This window comes from Carassius carassius, chromosome 10 (assembly GCF_963082965.1).
Source record: "Carassius carassius chromosome 10, fCarCar2.1, whole genome shotgun sequence".
In the NCBI taxonomy this organism is placed as follows: Eukaryota; Metazoa; Chordata; class Actinopteri; order Cypriniformes; family Cyprinidae; genus Carassius; species Carassius carassius.
In genome coordinates, this window is record NC_081764.1 from 28,384,094 (window position 1) to 28,404,926 (window position 20,833).

Genomic DNA, 20,833 nt, shown 5'->3' on the forward strand with positions numbered 1-20,833 from the left:
ACAGAATCAGTTTATCACTTCTGCTGCTACTTTAGTTGCTTTTTCACTCAGCATGTAGAGACACGAACAGCTGATTCATTCTCTTAACATGCCACATATTGCTTTTAATATTTCTGTATGTTGTAATATTCAAGAGAAGTGTTATCATCACTGAAAAAATGTCAGACACCTGTGAACACTGTGCTGTACTTGGAGTCCAAGTGGACATCATCCTTATTATACTTCTCTGACTGCTCTAGAGCCAGTGAGAAAGTAAGTTCAAGTAAATGTCTGCACTGACCATTATACCACTTAATATTCTCTGAAAACTGGGGGAATCTTAACTGAAGAGACTAATTGACCAACGGGAACTTATTGATCTGCTGAATGTGCACTTTTTCAAGCATTTTATTGCAATGCTCACTGTTATTTTTCTGCATAGTGATGGCTAGTAATTTTCTACTAATTTACTTAAAATAGAGTTAATCAAGAATTCTGTCATCATTTACATTATTACATAATTTCCCCCTCATGTTTTTCAAACCCATCAATATAAATCATATATATATTAGTTCTGGGAAACTAATAAAATTTTTAATCACAATTAATCGCAATGTTATGCACAAAACTAATAATGCATTCAAAAGTAGTGTATTGTGCACTTTTTTCATTTAAAAGTAGGCCTACTGCTATATGAACAAATATGTAATAACATTTGGTTTGCAAACACTTTAAACAAGTAAGGTGCTTTTTACAGCAGTGTTCATTTTACATAATAGTAGTTAAAATATTTATTGTACACACACTAGGCAATCTTAACCGTGCCGGAGAGCGTTTTACCCCCAAAGCCTGGTTCGTTTGACTAGTGTGATCGCTCCGTTTAGAAGTCCCTGTCTCAAATGGAAGAGGTGGGCAAGAGCGTGGATCAGTTATATATAGATCAGTGAGTGTGATAGCTAACCGCACCGGAGCGCAGATCTTCTGAAACGTGTTGCATGTTTGCGCGAATATTTCTGAGCGGCAAAAGCGATAGTTCTGTAAAGCAATATATTGTGAGAGGGACGTGTGTTACCGCATCCCATACGACTCAAAATAAAAAAACACAAAGTTAACAAAACTATTCACTCCACTGTATTGTAATTGCATTGTAATCTATATAATTAAAATGAAAGTAAATATTTTGGCTATGGATTAAATTTGTAATGAAATATTAAAGGGGTCATATGATGCAATTTCAAGTTTTCCTTTCTCTTTGAAGTGTTACAAGCTGGTCGTGAATAGATAAGATCCCTAAAGTTGCAAAGAATAAAGTCTCAAACCCAAAGAGATATTCTTTATAAAAGTTAAGACTGGTCCACGCCCTCCTAAAACGCTTCGTTCAAACATGCCCCCACAGGTCTACGTCACGATGTAGAAAGATTTGCATAATGATGCCCAAATATTCCAGAAATCTACTAGAAATCAGTGGTTAAGTTGTATTTACCACACTGTTCCAGAACAGTTCAAAATAAATATAAAGATGTGTGCAGTAAATTTTATGGAGGATTGTGTCCTGATCTGGGGAGAGAAGACTACAATGCTGGCTGTTCTGACTCACAAACTGTAAGTACATTCTCAAATTTAAAGGATTTGCCTATGACAATTTGCTTCCTCCCATTAAAACAGATGGTAGCATAATTCAGAAGCAAAATCCTTTATTAACATGTACACCTACCACAGCGGTTCTCAATTCCAGGCCTCGTGCCCCTAGCTCTGAATATTTTTTATGTCTCTTTTTGTTAACACACCTGATTCAGATAATCAGCTCTTCAGAAGTGAGCTTCGTGCATGAAATGTGTTCCCATTGTCATGGTCCTTACTAGTGTTGTCAAAAGACCCGGTACTTCGGTACCAAGTCGGTACTAAAAAAATTTAAATGTGACGGTACCAGGTTTCTTTAAGTACCGGTAGTACCGAGGTCCTGTTCAAACCCGGTTCAGCCATAGACAATAAAAGAAAGGGTTCAGCGCTATGATTTCCGCGAAGCAGAAAACGAGGACGGAATCTCAAAATCCAGTCATGAAAATGAAACTTACATTTTAATATGGACAGTCATGGAATTTGTCAAAGTTAGCATAAATTAATCAAATCAAATCTCCATATGGACCACTATCTGTAAATGTTAAGCCGCAAAAGTTGTTTGAAATATGAATCCGTGTTCTGCGCGTCTCTGTGCGAATTAATGAATGGCAGAGACGTGCGGGTTTGTTTACTACATAGACTGAAGCGCATGACGCTTGCATTAATTTCAGCATCTGAGCTTCAGAGTTCTCTCTCCATCAAGCGATCTGAACTTTTCAGTTCATCTCAATGGACGCACAGCGCACCTGATGCTCTGTAAACTCTTTGTGAAGACGCTCGACTCACTGTTGCTTTACTGATAGCGCTGTTTCTCACACATGCAAAGAGAGAGAGCGAGAGTCTTACCACGCTGAATCGACATGCTATATGTAAACTATTCTTTGTTGTCTTCTCCTGTCAAAATAATGGAGTTCATTTAGAATTATTCATTCATTTTCGAACAAGCAGAAGACATTAGTGATGTGTCGTTTGTGAACGAATCGTTCTTTTGAACAAATCTTTTAGGTGAACGAATCGTTCTCATTCACGCAATCCACTGACTCATATTTCTCGTTCACTGAAGTTCCTCCCTTCACAGCAGCGCGGCGCTATTAGCAGCGCATGCGCAGCTCGGTGAACCGAGTAACAACCATTTCATCCTGTCAAAGATTTACTCAACCTCGAGCCAATAGCCTTCGAGTATGAGATGTGACAGAGTATGTGATTTGGTTGAATATAGTGAAGGAATACGCCCTTCAATGAACGAGTTTCATATGAGTCTGAACTACATCTAGAGATCTTATCGTTCATGAACGAAATGACTGATCTGATACCCATGTCGTTCGTGCACTAGTTGAATGATTTAGTACATCTCGTTTGTGAATGAAATGACTGAACTGATACACATGTCGTTCATGAACGAGCTGAATGAACGGATACGTGTCGTTCGTGAATAAAATGAACTGGTACATATTTATTTTGTTCGTGAACGAAATGAATGAGAGTAAACCGGGTTAGTCTGCCATTTAGCATGTCAATCTCGGAAAATGCAAAGCGCAGTTACAGGTACTGTGCACATACGCTTGTTTTGATATTTAGCAACTCCACGTTTAATCCCCGATTTATGAATGTGAATATATAATATACAAACTGTCTGACCAAACAATTAAAATGCTAATTAGGCAAGAAAACTTTGTGCTTTGTTCATCTGAACAACTTAATTAGACTTTATATATTGAATGCGATTACACACATTTTAATAAAGCCAGATCAGTTTTTGTAACATTGAATACGTTCGTTGACTAAAGACATAACACATAATACACTTTTTTTTGCCACCTGCTGGCATTTTTTGTGTAATACGAAGAAATTATCACTGAACTAATCAACTGAAAATGAACGAATCTCTAGAAAGAATCATAATTTCCACCACTAGAAGACATACCGGTTTCATACCATAGTGGGCGGAGCTAATGCGCAAATGGCAATTTCATTGGCTGGCGCTGATCTCTTACCGTCCCTGTTTTGATTTCAGCAAATCATTTTGACCGAACGCAGACAACGTGATTAATATTCATGAGCCCAGCAGCTCATCAATTCATAGTGCATTGTATATACATTAGTATGATAGTAGAATTAGTAGTAGTATTATCAATACTCAAATGACAAATATACATTCATTAGGCCTAAAAGTTAGGCAAGGCATTGTGCTAGAAATATTACTATTATTTAGTAAAATGTATGTGATACTGCTACTGTTGAAAAAAATTATAAAACTTAATTTTTTAAAGAAATAAATCACAATATTTCTTCCATGTTTTAATTTTAATAGCAAATCCCCTTTATTTACCAAAAATAAAATGTTTAAATTTCATAAATTAAAAGACAAATTAAATTTGGGTGAAACTTGTTTACTGTTTTTCATAATTATATAACTTGTAGAAAAACTTTAAACACAATTGTAAATAAGTATAAAGAATGGCATTGGTTTTATTTTTAGTGCTAAAAAGTTATTTTTTTTATTAGCATATTTTTGTTTTTGCTTTGGTACCGAAATTGGTACCGAGAACCGTGGATTTTCTCTGGTATCGGTACCGAATACTGAAATTTTGGTACCGTGACAACACTAGTCCCTACACAGTGTTCATTGATCTCTCCTCCCTGATCAGGGGGAAATCTGTTGAAGTTTACCTCACTTTGGAACATTAGTTCACAGATTTGCAAATTAATACAATTTCAATTGACATCTCGCAGACTTCAAGGCACTTTAAATGGAACATATACTGTACATTCGCTTCGAACTGGAATCATGGCGGAATATCCTGTGATGTCCACTTTGCAGGACACTTACGTTCAAATAGAACAAACGTCTGAAGTGATAAGAGAGACATACAAAATGTGGAGAACACACAAAAATATTTTTTTTTTACCTTAAACTGCATAAACACATTTTATTACACCAATTACACCAAATAATGTTCTTTTTAGCAACAACATATGACCCCTTTAATAAACAGTACATTAGATATAGAAATTAAACTGGCCTCATGCGCTGTGTACATTAGCGATGGGCTGCAAGTTCACAGAATCAGGCAGTGAGTACACAGGCATCCAGGCCGGGTGTGGCAGATGGTAAGTCTCCGGCAGATGAGAATTTAACTGAAACTGGCCCAAGTGTATTTTGCTGTCTGGGTCACCGGTGCATGGCGAGGGATTGTGGATGAGGTAGATGTAAATATCAGCAAACATCAAAAAAGTATTTACTAGACTTTAGTGGATTCAGCAGTTTGCTTTCACAGTAAATAAGGCTATAATCCTAAAGTATGTTTTCTTTAAATAACATTGTTTTGTCATTGGTGGTCAAGTGTGCTATTTTGGTCTACGATCACCACAAAGAGGCTACACAAAGGTCCTAAAGATGGCGGCCACAATAAAAAAAGTTACGTGCCTGAAACCCATGAATACTGTACTGATCTATGTAAGTGATGAAAAATTAACAGACAAGCATCTACAGTGTTACCATCGTTAATGTAAATATATATATATATATATTCTCCATTTCCAAATGTTCTGTCAGTACTTTATGAAAAAGTAGGTCAGGATGGCAGTTAATGCCTAAGTGTTCACTCCTATTTCCTGTGTAATTAATCCTGTGTTGTTTTGTATTCTGAGTTTAAGGGTGGACAGCAATCTGTCTGGGTGAGAGAGGAACCGGAGTTTCCTGCCTTAGTTTAGCAGAGTGATATTAACTCAAAACATCTCGGCCTGAGACTGAAAGGAAACCCTGTTTGATTAAGGAATTTAAGAAAAACATCCGAAACATGATATATCGCAAAAGTGATGTTCTGTGAAAATACAGTATGTTCTGTGAAGATATCCCCAATTGTGTACATGTTTCAGCGTCTGCTTTTATTAAGTGGGTTTATCAGCCTAAATACCAACAGAAGATGTGCTAAAAGACTTTTAAAAGACAGACGTTTTATAGTAGAATCTATGCTAAAAAATAGCATTAGGGTTTTATCCAGAATCCAACTATTACCCATCTGTTCTTAAATTAAACTTGCAATAATGCTCTTATATGGGTAATTCAACACACTTTTATAATTCATAGAGTATGTACTGTATATTTCACACACTGTAACAGCATCTGTGTGTGTGAGACAGAGGGAAATCAAAGAATAGGCCCTCTGGACATGTTTAAATGTGTGCCACTATAGGGTCTTACTGATGATGTTGACAAAGAAAAGGGTCATGTGATCAGGTGGTGAGTGCAGACTGGATGCTCATTGGTCTACACAGAGCCATACACCCCAGACTGCTGGTTTAGAATTGTAGCCTGGAGGTCTAGTTTTCATTTACAATATAGGAAATTATGTATGGATGTTTCTACAATTAGCGAAGGTCAATGTAATGATTTTTATTAGAGGAGCCCTGTCATTTAAATAAAAAATAAAACAGCATCTGAGGATTCTTTTTGCAGGTGTATTGTTGATCTTGTTTTAGACTGCAGATTTTTGTCATGTTGTGTTCGGTAGAGTGAATGTGGTGGGTCTTTCTTATCACATCTTGGTAAATGGATACTGGAATTCATGTATCCCAGGATGCATTGCATTATAGCATCTGAGGTTGATGTCTGAAAGCAGTGGTTCCCTTTCATAGGTCACTTCGATACTGTGGTGACGTCACCATATGGGAACACTAGGGCTGTGACGGTGGCTGATTTTTACCACCGCGGTAATCATGGACCAACAACCGCCGGTGACATGGTGTTAAAAATAAATAAATAAATATATATATATATATATATATATATATATATATATATATATATATATATATATATATATATATATATATATATATATATATATATGTATAAATATATTAGTGTCAAAATTTGCTCGTTAACGAAGGCGATCATTTCTTTCCAGTTTAACGTATTCAAATTATTTTACGTAGGGGCGGGGATGGCCACCCACTCACAACTGCTGCTTCTGTCACTTTTTCTCATGACAAGAAGTGAATTTAATGACTGAACAGGAAACGTTTCAGACACGTGCTCCACTTCACTTTATTATCATGTGCAAGTTAAGCAAGCGCAGATGGTCCTGTGCTCAAAGGCGGTGCGCACTTCCTTTGTGCGTAAACTTTCATATCAAACTGCGAAATAAACTATGTGCCAGCAGTGTCGTGGTCAGTTAATTCATGGAATTACCAAAAAAGGTGATTAAAGCTGACTTAAACTGTGCATGCATGTAATATATTTTATATATATTATGTAGAGGATATATTTATATGTATGCACATTTAGAAATCAGCCCAGCAATGTCTCACTCATCTAACACATCCTATTTGACTCATCAGTTCGTGTTTATTTGAGCATTTCTGTCAGGCAGCTGCCTGCAAAACACTGAAATAAATATAAAAAAAATAATGCAGTTAAACAAGAAAGTAGCCTAAATAAGAAAGTTAAATACACCCTGTCTAACGGACGCGAGCGACGCAGCGCGACAAAATACTCATTATAATCAGTGATGCTACACTGGATGCAGCACAACGACATGATAAATCCCCTGTCCGGTCTGTGAGGTAGGCTACTGACACAGAGTTCAAATGTCCTGTATAGACACTAGACAGACTAAACCTGTCGTAACGCGGTTGTGTTGTGTCCGGTTTACTTTTCCGCCACCAAGCAAGCTCAGTAGCTAACTCCTCACCTGCATGCGCTCTCTTTGAAATAGGAATCGTTGCCATATTTATTGTTACCATCTTTTATTTATCGCTGTCTCGTTTGTATTTGGCCAGTTTGGAGAAAGCCTCACCAAACCTGACCAGCCTCTGAATCTGCATTCATGTCACCCATCAGTGTTTGCACAAGTTCTCGTGATCGCAAACGCTGATGGGTGACATGAATGCAGATGACTCCAGATCGGTGATGTGGTATTTGCTTTCCCAACAAGATCCATCGCCCAACACTAAATTAACTTGCTGAATGCATAAACTATATTTTCCTGCGCTCAAATCTTCCAATCTAAAGGAAACGCTGTGTTTGAGGTAATTTGTTAATTACCATAGACTTAAAATTTGCAACTATTACAGTTATTACACTTATATGCAAAACTTTGTATTATGCTTGCTATAGAAATTGTGACATCACGTGCACTACCGCCGGTGGTAGTAGATAACCGCGGTAGCAACCGACCACCACTGGTGACGCGGTTGTCACGGCAACCGCCACAGCCCTAGGGAACACCTCTCGGTGTGACGAATGTCTGAAGCCCTATACCATCCCGCCAATCCTATTGGCCAAATAGCGCTTGGCACCGCCCTACGCATGCGTATGCATCGTATACCTGAGTGCCGCGCGCTATTTCGCTCAGATTTCATTTCCTTCAGGAAAGCGAATCATCTGTGCTCTAAGGAAACCATCTCGGGTTCTCAGCATTTTTTTCTTCGAACAGTGTTCAACTCCTCTTCGCGGACGCGATGAGTCAACGAAAGGTAAGAGCCGTATAATGGGTTTATCACGGGGAAGCACTCATGAGAGGTTCGTTTAGCAGCCTCTCTACATGTTCTCTCCATGATAGCCTGCGGCTACAGTTCTGCGCTCTAGAGTGTATTTTCTACAGGTCGCCTCGCGTCTAACCCCCACTGTTACGCTTCTGTGGTCGCCGAGGCGCCGCACGAGGTGGTGGTTTGGGGCGATGTGTGCGGCTTGGACTATGTTTGTCCACCGCGGCTTCGGACTCAGAGTAGGCTCTGGCAGGCACATGCGGTTCTCTCCCTCCGAGCGGACAGGAGAAACGCGCCTCCCCTTCCTCAGTGAGCTGTTGAATGTGGTTACCCGCGTGGTTGATAAACTATCCCCCCCGTGAACCGCTACCCTTCTTCACGGACCTCCACCAAGAGGTTTCGAGGTCCTGGAAGCAGCCTTAATCACCGCACGTCACGAACGCTGCGGGATTCGCCACCATTGTTGACATGGCGGACTGCTGTTATACAGCGATGCTGCTATGGATGAACTCTCTAGCCGAACGGATCACGCCGAACTCGGCCGCGGCCTAAAGTCTCATCAAAGGCGTGTTGAGTCGTGTCTAATCTCGGCAAAATTACTTCACTTTATGGCGGTTCTTAACAAGAAAGATATTACAACCGGAGGCTGTGAAAAAGCTGCGGGGGGCAACAAATTTGGTGCTAAGTGCTATCAAACATACTGCCCGAGCAGTGAACCGTTCTATAACGGGGATGTTAACGGTCGAGCGCCACCTTGGCTAATCTTGCCGACATTAAAAAACCTGAGTTGGACGGCAAAAGCCTCTCGTCCTCAATCCCCTTACAGCAGTTCCTATACTTCGGCTGTTCGTCAGGGACTGTGCCCTCCACTAGAGAGTGCTGTTGGACTGCTAACGCACATCCAACCCTCTCACTGCAGTCCCCACGCTCTAACATTGACTGTCTCGCAGCAAAGGCACTTTGACCATCATTGGATTGAGCTATCACTTGAGCGCCCCCTCAGACACTCTGCACAATCCAGCCTTCAGAGTTTGAGGGACGGCACAAGAGGCTGACTAAGACGGCCTGTTTATGATGGCTCACAAAGCTGCCATGATCACGCTAGCGGCGTGGCCCGATGTTCATTTTGTTGGATTTAATTCTGCCGTGGATACGCTTTAGGATTAGACACAACGAAACGTAGTGACTTTGACACATGCGCTTTCCTTGCTTATGGACGCTGTGAGCTTTCCGTGCTCAGATGTTAATGCATGTGGGAACGCTGCAGGCGGAGGCTTGGAAACCAATACGTTTTATGGGCCGCAGGGTAGCGCTTGCCCGGCATTTTCACTATGGGTGTTACGCACAATTCGTCACGGATACACCGTTCAGTTCAGAAAGGCCCGCCTTTTTGCCGTGGAAATCTCCCATGGTTGTTAATCAAATCGTGGTGCTGCGGCAGGAGCATCTCTGCGGGGAATAGGGGCTATAAAAGTAGACCCCTCTTAAATGGAGTCAGGTTATACAGCCGCTATTTTGGTAAAATAAATAAAAGTGACGATTTACGCCATTTGAATCTTGCACTCAAGATGAGCAAAATCAAGATGTTAACGGTAAAGTCTATTCTGTCTCAGATTCAACCAAACAGTTGGTTTGTCACGATCGATCTGAAGGATGCATATTTTCATATTCAGATCATCAAGAGACACAGGAAGTTCCTCAGATTCGCTTTAGAGGGCAAAGCATGTCGATACTGTGTTCATTGCGGCTCCAGGGTGTTCGTGTATTTAATTGCCTGGACGATTGGCTGGTGTTAGCACAATCGCAGACTCAAGCACACTCCCATCGGGATCTTGTGCTGAATCATCTAAACAGCCTGGGCTTATGCACGAATTTCTAGAAGAGTGTTTTAATTCCCTCTCAGCGAATAACCTTCTGGGAATAGACTTGGACTCTCGCGCAATGACAGCAAGACTATCTCTCCCGCGCGCTCAGTCTCTCGCGTCATGCGTGTGTCACTTCAAAGTGGGTCGCACAGTGACGGTGAGTTTGTGCCTCAGACTTTAGGTCTAATGGCAGCGGCATCCCCTGTAATCCGTCTGGGCTTACTTCATATACGCCCTTTTCAGTGGTGGACGACAAGCCGGAACACTTCACCCCGTTGTTTTCCGCATCGGACGATTTCGGTGACACGGAGGTGTGTTATGTCAATAAGACAATAGATGTCAACTGAATTCCTTCTAGCTGGAGTTCGGCTGGGGATTTGTGCTTCTCGAGAGACTGTCACGACGGACGCGTCTTTGACCGGTTGGGGAGCTGTTTGTCAAGGGCGCCAAGCTCACGGAGTATGGACGGCGACACAATGCAGTTGGGATATAAACAGGTTGGAATTACTGGCGGTTTTTCTAGCTCTCCAGTATTTCTCGAATCTGCTGATCGGCCGTCATGTAATACTCAGGTCAGACAACATAGCGGTTGTGTCCTATCTGTATCATTATGGAGGATTACACTCTTGCCCCATGTGCAGGCTGGCGAGAAATATTCTTCTTTGGTCTCAGAACAGATTTCTGTCGATCCGAGCGGTTCATGTCCCCGGGCGTTTGAACTTCGGAGTGGATTTGCTATCCAGACAGACTCTTGAGCAGCAACCTCTGGAGGTTGCACCCCCAAATGGTGAGCCTTTTATGGCAAATATTTGGAGAAGCAAGAGTGGAATTATTCGCGTCGAGCATGACTACGCATTGCCCGCTGTGGTTCTCCCTATGCCCTCCATCGCCCCTAGGCTTGGATGCGTTAGCTCACAATTGGCCCAGAACCAGCTTGTATGCTTTTCCCCCGATTAGTCTAATTCCAGGGGAGTTATCCAGGATACGGCTGGACAGAGTGAAGCAGCTGCTGCTGGTGGCTCCGTGGTGGCCCACACAGCCATGGTTTGCAGACCTGGTCAGTCTGTTAGCGGGCTCTCCATGGGAGATTCCCCTCAGACAGGACTAACTATCGCGAGCACAGGGAATGATTTGGCACCCAAGGCCAGATCTATGGAAGCTGTGGGCGTGGCCTCTGAGCGGAGTGAGTTAATATATCCCGGTCTTTCTGTTGAAACCACAGAGACTATAATGAACTCTAGGGCAGCTTCTACGAGACGCTTATATGCTTTCAAATGGAAACTGTTTACGACCTGGTGTGGAATTCGTAATATTGATCCGGTTTACTGCCCAGTGGCTTCAGTACTGGAATTCCTTCAAGACCGTTTCTCTGATGGAGTAACGCCAGCCACTCTGAAAGTTTACGTGGCAGCCATTTCAGCTAACCACGTATATATAGATGGTGCTTCAGTGGGCCGTCATCCGCTGGTCTCTCGTTTTATACAGGGTGCAGGACAGCTGAGGCCTTTCCGCCCTGTGCGAGTTCCTTCATGGGATTTATCCATTGTGTTGCAAGGTTTATCAGGGCATCCGTTTGAGCCCTTTGAAACTATACCGGATAAAATCATGACTTTAAAGACAGTTCTTCTTGTGGCTTTATCCTCCCTCAAGAGAGTTGGGGATTTACAGGCTCTTTCTGCTTCGCCCTCGTGCATGGATTTTGCACCAGGCTCTGTGAAAGTAATGCTGCGACCGAGGCCTAATTATGTCCCTAAGGTCGCTTCAAACCCTTTTTACTTTCAACAAGTGGTCTTGGAGGCTTTACCCCCTGCATAGGCGGGGTCAGGAGATCTGAGTCTTTGCCCTATCAGAGCGCTGAAGACTTATGTTGATCGAACAGCTCCATGGCGTGAGTCCGACCAGCTTTGTCTCTTAGGACACAAAATAGGCCATGCTGTCACAAAGCAGTGCATGTCCCATTGCCTGGTGGAGACTATATCTTTAGCCTATTAGGCGCGCGGACTCGCTTTGCCCTTAGGAGTTAGAGCTCATTCCACGAGAGCAGTGGCTTCATCACAAGCTTTCTCAGTGGTTCTTCTATATATGATGTCTGTGCTGCGGCAGGATGTTCCTCACCGAGCAATTTTGTCAAGTTTTACAGTCTGGATGTGAGGATGGCTCCTGGCTCCCGGGTTCTGTCTGCTTGAGCAGATGCTTTCCTTGGATTCCAACTATCAGGTACGTCAGGCGTTATGGTATATGGTTCCCATACGGTGACGTCACCGCAGCATCGAAGTGACCTATGAAAGGGAACATCTCGGTTACGTATGTAACCACGGTTCCCTGAATAGGGAACGAGATGCTGCGGTCCCGGCCGTTCCCTACCTTGATAGCATTTCTTCAGTTCATGAAATCTGAGCAAAATAGCGCACAGCACTCAGGTATACGATGTGTACGCATGCGTAGGGCGCTGCAAAGCGCTATTTGGCCAATAGAATTGGCTGGATGGTATAGGGCTTCAGACATTCGTCACACCGAGAGGTGTTCCCATACGGTGACGTCACCGCAGCATCACGTTCCCTATTCAGGGAACCGTGGTTACATACATAACAGAGATGTTATCAGAATTATCCAGACACCAGGCCTAAATGAGAATGACTCTGCTCAATAGTGCCCTCTTGGGGAAGTAGCAACAAAATATTTTTTGTAAAGTCAACATGACACAATTTCAGATCCACATATAATATACACTGTGATTTTTTTACATTTGTGTAGTGTCCATAATGTTGGGTCTAGATGTGTTTGGTGCATCTCCAGGAATCCAGTAATGTCTCAATTTAATCACTGCTGTTGCTAAGATCAGTGAATCATATTACTTCCAGTCAGCATGGGTGTTGTTAGCCACACACCCACACTTAAACACATTAAAAAGACCATTCAGTCAATATTAAATGAGATGGATTTATGTTGCCACAGTGCTCATAGACAAGGACACAGATCATCCACAATCCTCTCACGACCCACTGATGCAACCAGCTGTGAAATAAGACCAGATCACATACTGATTATTTCAATTTCCCTAGAAATGTCTCTTCATCTGTGGCTATAGATTAAAATGTGCACTGATCACAAATGTGTGTGCATTTGTTTCAGTATGCTGGTTGTGTTGTTTTACTGTTTGGTGGCTTTATTAACCTCAATACTCCTTGATTTACTGCCACTTTTTCTCTGTCTCTTAGACTAACATAGGTTCTATCCTGGCGGCCGTGAATCCTTATAAGCAGATCAGAGGACTGTATGATCTCTCCGCAGTGGAGCTGTACAGCCAGCATCATTTGGGCGAGTTGCCGCCACATATCTTTGCTATTGCCAATGAGTGCTACCGCTGCTTATGGAAGAGACATGATAGCCAATGTGTGCTAATAAGGTAATATAAGACCTCCAACCAGTTTATTTAATCTTAATAAATAGACCAACTTGCCAAACATGAAAATAGTAAATAGGAGATTTTCAGTAAAATGTGCTCATAAAGTGCTAAAAGTCTTGAATTCATTAATTGGCTGGAATGAGTATGATCATACAAAGAATTTCTCTTTCTCTTTTGGCTTTACTCACTGGCTGATGGGGATCCATTATTTATTATCTTAGTTTACAAATCTCATTTGTGTTAAACCTAAAAGATGAGTTTAAGCAGTGGTGGCTTAGACCCACAAACTGCTATCAGATTTCATGGCATTGCAAATTCAATCAGGGTAACACAAATGTCAGTGAAGGTTACAAATGAATGTGTGCATGTGTGCTTACCAGTGGTGAAAGTGGAGCTGGGAAAACAGAGAGCACCAAACTACTGCTACAGTTCCTGTCCGTCATAAGCCAAAACTCTGCTGGGACACCGCCTACAGAGAAGAGCACACGCGTGGAGCAAGCCATCGTACAGAGCAGGTAAAACACATAGGATAGGAAGCATAGGAATTTTAATGTGCACAAACAAATCCAGAAGCTTTATATTTATTCTTTTGCAGCCCCATCATGGAAGCATTTGGAAATGCCAAAACAGTCTACAACAACAACTCCAGTCGCTTTGGGAAATTTATTCAGCTTCATTTCTCTCAAAGCGGGAACATCCAGGGAGGATGCATCGTCGACTGTATCCTTCTCACAGCACACAGGCTCTAATAATACATAGATTTTTAGAATGGTATTTACCCTTGTGAAAAAGAAGTTTGCTTAATTGTACTGAATGTGCACTTGCAGAGTACTTTTAATCTTGAAAGTATATTTTAAAAAAACTTGCAGATAATATAATTTTAGTGAAGTAAAAAAACATTTATGTATACTTAAAGAAGAATACACCTTCATGACTGTTTCTTAACACATTTATGTATACTTTTAAAAGTGCACTTTGTAATAATGTCAAATTCAATGTTTGTGTAAAAGTGTCAAAGTACTTGTATTTAATAGTACATTTAAAGTTGATATAATTAAAATTTACTAATTTGCAAATTGATCGTTACAATAGTGTAATTACTCACACATGGGTAGGTCAAAAAAGCATTCTAAGTTTAACTAATTGCTTTAATATAATTTTAAACTATAAGACATTTTCATTTCATTGCAAATAACATGCAGTTAAGTGTCAGAAAATCCCAGTTTACCATAGTTACTCATTTATTTTCACTGAAATAGAGTGCACACCAACCATTTCAAGTTTTGCCAGGTATTGAAAATTGTCTTGTGGTGTCAGTTTGTTAACATAGGTTTTTTTGTTTTAGTTTTTCATTAAAATGAATGGGGAACTTGGTAACCAGGATTTGTTTTACCCCAATTCTTAAACATATTCACTGTACAGTGTGCTACAAGCTGCTGTTTCAACTGCCTGCCTTTCCCTTAATTTGTGACCTTTCAGATTTGCTTGAAAAGGTAAACCTTCCTTCTGCTAGTGACTCAAACCTAACAACCAGAAATCAGTCTTCGGTGATCAGCTGTTCACAGTATAAAACAAGCCATTGTTCTGATAACACGATTTGGCACTGGATATCTTGTCAGAGGCAGAATCACAGAGAGAGTGTCTGCCAAAGTGAGATTCTTGCCCACTCAGCATCTGTGATCTGATCTGTGTTCCAGAACCGAGTGGTAAGGCAGAATCCAGGGGAGAGAAACTACCACATCTTTTATGCTTTGCTGGCCGGGGCCAGCAAAAGCCAAAAGGGTGAACGAATGCACAATCCACATAAACACACATGCATTTCCACACATTCACAAATGCAGATGTACCATAATCAACCTAGATACACTGAATGATTAGATATGTCCATCTCTTTTTAGAGACATATTTTCTGGAAGACTCCCCTGAGTTATTTCACTACCTGAGACAGTCAGGATGTGTGAAGGACCGCAGTCTCGATGACAAGCAGTTTTTTGACGATGTCATGGTACAAAAAATTGGAATAGACTTTTGTTGATCTGATAATAGACATTCTTGAAGTGGACAAAAATCTAAGTGCCGCATGATGATTCATTCTCTCTTTCTCTTTTGGTCTGCAGGAGGCACTGAAGGTCATGGAGTTCACAGAGGAAGAGATCAGAGATATGTTTAAACTGCTGTCTGGAGTTCTGCAGCTTGGCAATGTGGAGTTCATGACAGCAGGGGGCGCTCAGATCACCACCCAACAGGGTGAGAGATGTCATTTCTCTCTTTCTAAAAGACAGATTTTACTAATATGCAGTGCTGTGTACTAACTGATTATAGGTATTCTGGATTATGTAATCATATTCCAAAAGTTAAGTACTATTAGATTATATATACGCTATAAAATGTAATCATAATAAGACATTATTACATTGTTCATACAATGGCAGTAAATTATTCATATTTTATTGATTCCCCCCCATTTTTTTTTTCTTTTCTAAATGAACCTACCGCTTATATGCATGAGACTAAAAATTATGCAAGTTACTTAACACTGTAGATGCATAGCTGTGAAGTCTTCATCATGCCCAGTGACCTTCATTAATTATTGTTATTGGAGGTCTGGACAAAAAATTTTAAAATCTGGAAGAAATTGACCATATAATGTCATTTTTATTAATGTTTGTGCATGTAATGTAAGGATTCATAAGCTTTTTATGTGAGCTGAACCCCTTTGACCTAAAATATTTACTTGAAGTGAGAATGCAATAACTTAACAACATATTGTATGTTCACGGTTCTCTGACTGGTTGCACTGATACATTTAAATTTATTTTAATTTGATATTCTTTATGATTTAATTATTGTTTTTTCCATCATGAAACACAGTTTGGTTAAACCTGTTGTGATGTAATGGTTAATGCATTTCATGATATTAATAACAAAGAATAAAATATATTTTCTTTCTCTTTGTTTTTTTATCAATATGGTACTCAGTAATTCCATTGGAGTCTGTGTGATTAACGAGTTCAAAAAGTAATCTAAAAGCAGTCAGACTACATTACCTAATATGTGTAATCCAGATTGTTACAATTTGCATCAGGTCATTTATAATCAGTAATGGGCTACAGTTCTTAAGTTGTGTTTTTGGTAGTAATTCTCTTCTCTGTTTTCCTGCAGTTGTCACTAATGTGAGCGAGCTCCTGGGTCTGGACAGTTTTCAGTTGTCTGAGGTTCTGACCCAGCGTTCCATGATCCTCAGAGGAGAAGAGATCTGCTCTCCTCTCACAGTGGAACAGGTAAAATCACATGTACTTTATCATAATTATATACTGTAATAAAAAAAAAAGACTAGTTTGGCAGTTCTTCTCTTCTGTCTCCAATTTATCAAATATGGGCATTTTCTTTTATCATGCTTGATTGACAGGCAATAGATTCCCGGGATTCGGTTGCCATGGCACTTTATTCTCAGTGCTTTTCGTGGATCATCATGCGAATTAATCAGAAGATAAAAGGCAAAGATAATTTCAAGTCTATTGGAATCTTGGACATCTTCGGTTTTGAGAACTTTGAGGTGTGAGGCCACATGGGTCACATGATCATGCACAGAGACACATTTTTATTGAGATCTAACCCAAGTGTTTGTTTTTTCTGTAGGTGAACCGTTTTGAGCAGTTCAGCATTAACTATGCAAATGAGAAACTGCAAGAATATTTCAACAAACACATCTTCTCTTTGGAGCAACTAGAGTATAACAGGTAAAGACTGACAACCGTGAGAGCATGACAATTTGTTCTGAAATTACATATATTCTATGTGTAAAATATCTAAATAAATATTACAGTATAAATAGTGTCTAATTACACTATTTTCTTAATTTTTTTGCCAAATTTTTATGATTATTATTAACGATTATTGTTAAGCTTGTACAAGTTTTGTAAATTCAAACTGGTGAATTGTGGCGTGCAGGGAAGGCATTCACTGGGAAGCCATTGACTGGATGGACAATGCAGAATGTCTGGATCTGATTGAGAAGGTAGAATATTCATGGACAGCTGTCAGTCAGTTTTAAAATTTCATTTAATTTCATTTAATCTGACTGACACATATTTATACATTCCTTTAAACAAAGATTCATTTGATTGTTACAATAATAGAAGTTTTCAGTTTTGTATTATTTAACACTTACAGTATTTAATGTTGTGTTTGTGTAGAAATTGGGCATGTTAGCTCTGATTAACGAAGAGAGCAGATTTCCCAAAGGCACTGACTTCACCCTGCTGGAGAAACTGCATGGCAGACACTTTGTGAGTAAAGCTCAAATCATACAAAGACATAATATAATTCAACCAAACATTCAGTATAATAACATGAACTCACTAAACACATGAGGTTGTCTTTTTCCACAGACTAATCCCTATTATGTGAAACCCAGACTGGCAGACCATCAGTTTGGGATAAAACACTATGCTGGAGAGGTATATGAAATATCCGTCTGTATGTCTGTATATCTATCTAGTTATCTCTCTGTCTGTCTCTTTTTTTCATATTTTTTGTCTTCCATTTTATAGGTCTTGTATGATGTGAGGGGGATTTTAGAGAAGAACAGAGACACATTTAGAGATGATATACTGAACATGCTGAAGGATAGTAGGTAAGACGCAAACACACAAATGCACACAAACAAATACACCCATTGAGGCAGTTTTGTGTGAGTTATTATGTGTGTGTGTGTGTGTGTGTGTGTGTGTGTGCAGATTGGATTTCATCTATGACCTGTTTGAGCAAGTGAGCAGCAGAAATAATGAGGAGACCTTGAAGATGGGTACAGCAAGAAAAAAGCCCACTGTCAGCTCACAGTTCAGAGTGAGATAAAAATCAAGACTTTTATCCATATAATAGACTTTAAATTGAACATGCTAAATAGCTGCATGTAAAAACAATCAGGAACTAGGTCACTAGTCATTCAACCCTATTTCTTGTTGACATACTGCCTGAAGTCCCTTCTGACTTGTCAAATTTGATTGGTTGTCTCTTTTTTCCTCTCAGGACTCTCTTCATGCCCTAATGGCGACTCTCAGTGTTTCCAACCCCTTTTTTGTGCGTTGCATCAAACCCAACATGGACAAGGTGAGAGAAGTCACACAAGCCAATGAGAAGGCAATTTAATAAAAAAAAACAAAAACAAACACTTCAAATTCCTTGTGTGTTTGTGCACACCTGCCAAATAAAGCTAATTCCTGATTCTGATTCTGATTCTAAAAATAAATTCTGGGTCATACATTTTAATAATGCATTTTGCGTTTGTTTATTTTTTTGTTCTTTAGACCCCAAACAAGTTCGACCCAGATGTGGTTCTCAATCAATTGCGGTACTCTGGCATGTTGGAGACAGTGAAGATTCGCAGAGCTGGATTCCCTGTCCGACGCACTTTTAAAGACTTCTTCTGCAGGTAGATGTTAAAGCGCATACAAGTGTATGAATTTTTGTTGTCTCAGCTTTTCTTGGAAACTATGCTTTTATGGTTGTATACATCAGGTATTGGATCATTCTGAAGGAGAAGGATAAGGCTGCTGTGGCTTCAAATGGAGATGAGAAAAAGAATAGCACAGATTTGCTGACACTCCACGACAGGACCAAAAAGGAGTGGCAGATTGGGAAGACCAAGGTGAGTGACCTTTGACCTCTCGCTCTGTCACCTCTTTTTCTCATAATTTTCTGTCTGTGAGGTTTTAAAGGTAATGTCAAACATGAACATTTTCTGTCATGTAAGTGCACTTGTTGTGTTTGATTGCACTAACCTGACATAATTTTTGACCCCAAGGTGTTTCTGAAGGAACCCTTAGAACATAAGCTGGAGAAGCAGAGAGATGAAGTGCGAAGTAAAGCTGGACTGATAATACGAGCCTATCTTCTGAGATATATAGCAAGGTGTGTGTATTTTTTAGTTTTTGCACAGATTTGCTTTGATTACATTAGAAGAATTCCATTCCAAAAAAAAATCCAAAAAAACTATTTTCAAACAACATTTCTTTAATCTCCTTTTGGATTTAGACGTGTCACCCACCCCTTCAAAGCACACACATCACTTATGGCCTAGTTTTCGACCTGTCCTGATGATTTTTTATGGGCATCTTTTCATCCTATATGTGACCCTGGACCATAAAATCATTCATAAATCATAAGGGTCAATATTCAAAAATTTAAATTTATACAGCATCTGAAAACTGAATAAATAAGCTTTCCATTAATCTATGTTTTTTAGGGTAGGACGGTATTTGGCCGAGATATGACTATTTGAAAATCTGGAATCTGAGGGTGCAAAAAAATCTAAATATTGAGAAAATCGCCTTTGTCCAAATGCAGCGCTTAGCAATGCTTATTACTAATCAAAAATTAAGTTTTTATATATTTATGGTAGGAAATGTACAAAATATCATGATCTTTACTTAATCCTAATGATTTTTGGCATAAAAGAAAAATCAATCATTTTGATCCATACAATGTTTTTTTTGGCTATTGAGAATAATACCAGAATTGTTTTTAATATACACTACTATTATTTTTTTATGTTTTAACAGAAGTATCTTATGCTCACCAAGAAATGTATTTGATTAAAAATACAGTAGAAACTGTAATATTGTGAAATAATGTTACATTTTAAAATAACTGATTTCTGTTTAATTTATTCCTGTGATGACAAAGCTGAGTTTTCAGTTTTCAGCATTACTTGATCCTTCAGAAATATGCTGATTTGGTGCTTTAGAAACATTTCTTCTTCTTATCAATGTTGAAAAAAAAATGTAATTCTTTGATGAACAAAAACAGCATTTGTTCTGTCTGTTACATAATATGTCTTTACTGTCACTTTTAGCAATTAAATTACTCCTTTGTGAATAAAAGTATGAATTTCTTAAAAGAAAATCATACTGACCCCATACTTTTGTATGTATATAAAAATAACATTTATTTACAGTGCATCTGCCAAACTGTACACAACTGTTGCTTAAAATGTATTTTTAGAAAAGTGAAATGTTCATAAAAAAATAAAGTTTACAACAAAACAAACAATTAAATTTATTTATTAATAAAAATGAATTATATTAAATTAAATCCTATGAATTGGTTTCTATGTGCCTTCTTATCGCAAAGTTGTTTTAAAGTAACCACCCAGCCCTGGGCAGTGCAGCCAAATAGCAAGGAAATCATGAAAGTAAAAATCAAAACAGCAAAGGTTTTTTTTTTGTGCTTTAAATGTGTAAATGCATAAACGTAGCTTGTTAGTCCTCATCTATAGACATGATAACAATCATGTAGTGTCTTAGTGACAGCTTTTAAATACTGTTCTCTACCAGAGACAGTTGTTTATTCTAAGGGAACTGTGTACTAACTACAGAAAGAACTTTAAGAAGGCTCTGGACAGCATTGTGACCATCCAGAAGAACTACCGTGCATATCTCTATCGACGTCGGTTTCAACGGAAACGCTC

General features: G+C 39.5%; 1 protein-coding gene across 1 annotated transcript in view; it reads left to right on the plus strand.

Moving 5' to 3' along the window:
* LOC132151427 (unconventional myosin-X-like) overlaps positions 1–20,833 on the plus strand; it is a 64,405-nt gene that overhangs the window by 33,518 nt on the left and 10,054 nt on the right. Inside the window, exons 4-23 of the mRNA XM_059559533.1 lie at positions 13,175–13,362; positions 13,743–13,877; positions 13,958–14,082; positions 14,842–14,855; positions 15,060–15,144; positions 15,261–15,367; positions 15,480–15,609; positions 16,525–16,643; positions 16,772–16,918; positions 17,002–17,102; positions 17,314–17,380; positions 17,559–17,651; positions 17,754–17,822; positions 17,916–17,998; positions 18,102–18,210; positions 18,394–18,474; positions 18,672–18,796; positions 18,883–19,012; positions 19,169–19,275; positions 20,741–20,829. Of these exons, the coding sequence (XP_059415516.1) occupies positions 13,175–13,362; positions 13,743–13,877; positions 13,958–14,082; positions 14,842–14,855; positions 15,060–15,144; positions 15,261–15,367; positions 15,480–15,609; positions 16,525–16,643; positions 16,772–16,918; positions 17,002–17,102; positions 17,314–17,380; positions 17,559–17,651; positions 17,754–17,822; positions 17,916–17,998; positions 18,102–18,210; positions 18,394–18,474; positions 18,672–18,796; positions 18,883–19,012; positions 19,169–19,275; positions 20,741–20,829 (2,104 nt within the window). The remainder of the gene's footprint in view (positions 1–13,174; positions 13,363–13,742; positions 13,878–13,957; positions 14,083–14,841; positions 14,856–15,059; positions 15,145–15,260; positions 15,368–15,479; positions 15,610–16,524; positions 16,644–16,771; positions 16,919–17,001; positions 17,103–17,313; positions 17,381–17,558; positions 17,652–17,753; positions 17,823–17,915; positions 17,999–18,101; positions 18,211–18,393; positions 18,475–18,671; positions 18,797–18,882; positions 19,013–19,168; positions 19,276–20,740; positions 20,830–20,833) is intronic.